The following is a 3,271-nucleotide window of genomic DNA, read 5'->3' as shown; positions in this document are numbered from 1 at the left end:
GAGCTTGAACCGCTGACCTTGTAGTTCAAACGGCTTTGCAGTCTGGCGCACTAATTCACAGCGCCACACCAGGACTCCCCGGAGTATGGTAGAGATGAATAAATATTAGTCCCCGATTCACAATGGAGATCTTTTCCTAAGACTCCATTCTAAATCAGTTCTAATATAAGTCAAGTTGAATTCCGTCCCCCCTATTTTTTAGTTTCATTATTATTGCCTTTTATCATATCCCTTTAAAATTCTGATCTTCTTCTTTGGGGGACGGAAACATTACTAACATAACATCTGCAAGTGAATGAATATCTGAGCACACTAACATCAGGTGAAACATTGTATATATTTAAAAAAACACATCATGTTCTAATTTAAATACCTAAGTAGGGACTACCTGTACTTGTTGAAGGAATTAACAAACTTCATGGAAATGAGTCATGGGAGAATTCACATGGAATTATGCCTTGAAGGAGGAGTGGGATATGGACAAGAAAACTGAGGGGAAATGAAAACATATGCAAAGTAATGGAACAGAGTCCGTATACAGGAGTCTGAATTTCCAGACTCATTCTACCAGAGCCTCCTGGATACCTATCCCAATGATCTCTCACAATAGAATTCAATTCTCTATACCTTCACTGGCGCTCAATTCATTACAATCTACAATGAACTGGAGTTTAAGAAAACAGGGATGTGGGGTGTGCTCAACCATAATGCATTTGCTAACGAAAAAACAAATGCACATATACGCATACAGAGATACATACACTAGCTTGAGCCTAGAGCTTAGAGGGTTGCAAGAATTCTGAAGTTGGTCTTGGGCCTCTTCTCACTTCAATTGATATTTCAAACTAAAAAAAAGCTGTACCACAAGGGCTTACAAGAACAAACATTACCAATACTTCCACACACCAGAAAGTCATTCATTCATTTAATTAACAAATCTTTCATACATTCTCTTGAAACACAGACTGCATATGGCTCCTCAAAATTAAAACCACAGAATCCATAAATTCAAAAGCATGTGCATCGGCTCTTAGAGGATGCACTCACTCAAACCATAACGCCTGTGCAATCCCATCCTGGTATCCTTCCCAGACTTCTCACCGAGACCCTCACACCCCTCATCAGATCACGTAATGCTCTGGCTTCATGCAAGAGAGCATTCTGAGATCCTCTGTGAATTCGTCCACCCCATCCCCGTATTCATTTATTCATCACCCATCCTTATTTTGCGCTGGCCTGAGCAAGGCAAGGCGGAGCAGGACGTCAGGGTTCCTCCCCGGACAGCCTCCAACCCTTACCCGCACCTTCTTCACTCCAGCCGCTCCCAGGCACCGCGCGCTCCGAGGACACCCACAACCTCGAGGCGCAGACTCCGCGACAGTCCCTCGATCCTCGCCGACTGGAGGAGGGTGGCACCGCCCGGGGTGCAGGGGGCGCTGAGGCAGGGGTGGATGGAGGAAGCGACGCCGCCCGCTCGCGGCGCCAGAGTATTCGCAGACCCGGAACCTGAGCGGGGTCAGACTACCCCCGCGGAAGCTCTGCTACGCACCCCTCCCCCCCGAGCCCACCTTTACGCTCAGCATCGCTGTCGGCGTCGCTGCCGAAGAGATCTTCCATATCCGCCATTGCCGCGTTCTCCAGCTGCTGCTTCGGCTGGGGAGGCGACTCCGCGCCTATCTTTACGGCACCGTACCAACGAAACGCGACAGTGTCGCAACGATTAGCTAAAAAGAATCCTTCCCTTCTGTGACCTAGTTTTCACCTGATCCACGATCTCGTCAGTTCTCTATGTGGACACTGGACAAACCTAGCACTGTTGTAAATATCTGTTCTGGCAGTCTTACGACGCCCGGGTCCCATCACAGGTGTTTCTCAGAAAGTGTTAGACCTATCACGAGTCAGGCCTGAAGCTTTTTCTTTTATACTAAATTGTGGTACTCAGATTTTTCGTCTCAGGGCCCCTTACACTCTTAAAATTGTTAAAGATCACAAAGAACTTTTGTTTGTATAGGTTGTATATATTGATATTCAAGTTATTAATAATGGAAGCAGAATTTTTAAAGATAAATTCATTTTAAAAATATTGTTAACATAAATAACTTTAATTTTTTAATTACTTAATTTTCTAAAACAAAAAATTTAGAAGTGTGGCATTCTTTTAGTCTTGAACACATTTTTAATGTGTGACTAAAAGAAGATAATTAAATGCTCATACTTGTTTTTACATTCAATCTGTTGATAATGTTTTGCTTGAAGCAAATGAAGAAAGTCAAGTCTCAGAAATATATATATGTAATTGGAAAAGGAAGGAACTCTCAAGTCCCTGAAAGGATATCAGATCACTTTTGAGAACCACTGTCAACAGAAGCCCTAGGTCTGAGAGTGTCACAGCAGCTCTTGATCAGTTGTCAAAAAAAAGGAGGCCACTCAGAGAGGTGAAGCAGAGTTTCGGATTTTATTAAGCTAGCTGGTTCAGAGCAGCTAGCCTCTCCAGATTCTGAGCACAGAAAATGCTGGGCAGTGTAGCCTTATGTGGGGTCGGAATCAGGAAGAGGTTAAGTTGCGGATCTGTTTGAGACAGGAGTGAAACCAAAAGATTGGTTCCGTTCAGTAACCTGATGAACATTAGCTTGATTCCTGGGCAGAGGGTAGTGAATGTTTTTATCTTTTCCTGTTCACCACAGCTTTAAACCACCACTTATCTGTCAGTTTGTCCTACTGTGGTGGCTTGTGAGTTGCTATGATTCTGAAAGTTATGCCACCTTTATTTTAAATACCCGCAGGGTTACCCATGGTGGACAGGTTTCAGATGAGCTTGCAGACTACGACAGACAAGGAAGGAGTGACGAACTACTTCCAAATATTTAGTCACTGAAAACCTTATGAATAACAGAGAAACACTGTCAGATATAGTGCTGGAAAATGAGCCCCTCAGGTTGGAAGGCACTCAAAATATGACAGGGAAGAGCTGCCTCCTCAAAGTAGAGTTGACTGTGATGACATGGTGTAAAGCCCGCGGGACCTTCATTTGCTGATGGGGCACAACTCAAAATGAAGAGAAACAGCTATGAAGAGTAAATTATGAATCTGAGGCATTAGTAAGCTGAAATGGGCTGGTATTGGCCATTTTGAATCTGACAACCACATGGTTTACTATGCCAGAAATGACAAATTGCAGAGGAATGGTGTTGCATTCACTGTCAAAAAGAACATATCCAGATCAGTCATGAGGTACAACGCTGTCTGTGATAGGATAATATTCATGCACCTA

The 3,271-nt window shown here is 43.6% G+C and overlaps 1 protein-coding gene across 2 annotated transcripts in view; it reads right to left on the bottom strand.

Annotated features, from left to right (window-relative positions):
• Nucleotides 1-1,678, bottom strand: part of LEO1 (Leo1, Paf1/RNA polymerase II complex component, homolog (S. cerevisiae)) — a 31,867-nt gene extending 30,189 nt beyond the window's left edge. For both annotated transcript variants that reach the window (XM_006831639.1, XM_006831640.1), the window contains exon 1: nucleotides 1,569-1,678. In XM_006831639.1, the coding sequence (XP_006831702.1) occupies nucleotides 1,569-1,626 (58 nt within the window). In that variant the 5' untranslated portion in view covers nucleotides 1,627-1,678. The remainder of the gene's footprint in view (nucleotides 1-1,568) is intronic.
• Nucleotides 1,679-3,271: the final 1,593 nt, after the last annotated feature.

Source organism: Chrysochloris asiatica, unplaced genomic scaffold (genome assembly GCF_000296735.1).
Source record: "Chrysochloris asiatica unplaced genomic scaffold, ChrAsi1.0 scaffold00004, whole genome shotgun sequence".
NCBI classification, from domain to species: domain Eukaryota; kingdom Metazoa; phylum Chordata; class Mammalia; order Afrosoricida; family Chrysochloridae; genus Chrysochloris; species Chrysochloris asiatica.
The sequence above is the reverse complement of the archived record's forward strand: the minus strand, read 5'-3'. Positions and strand labels throughout refer to the sequence as shown.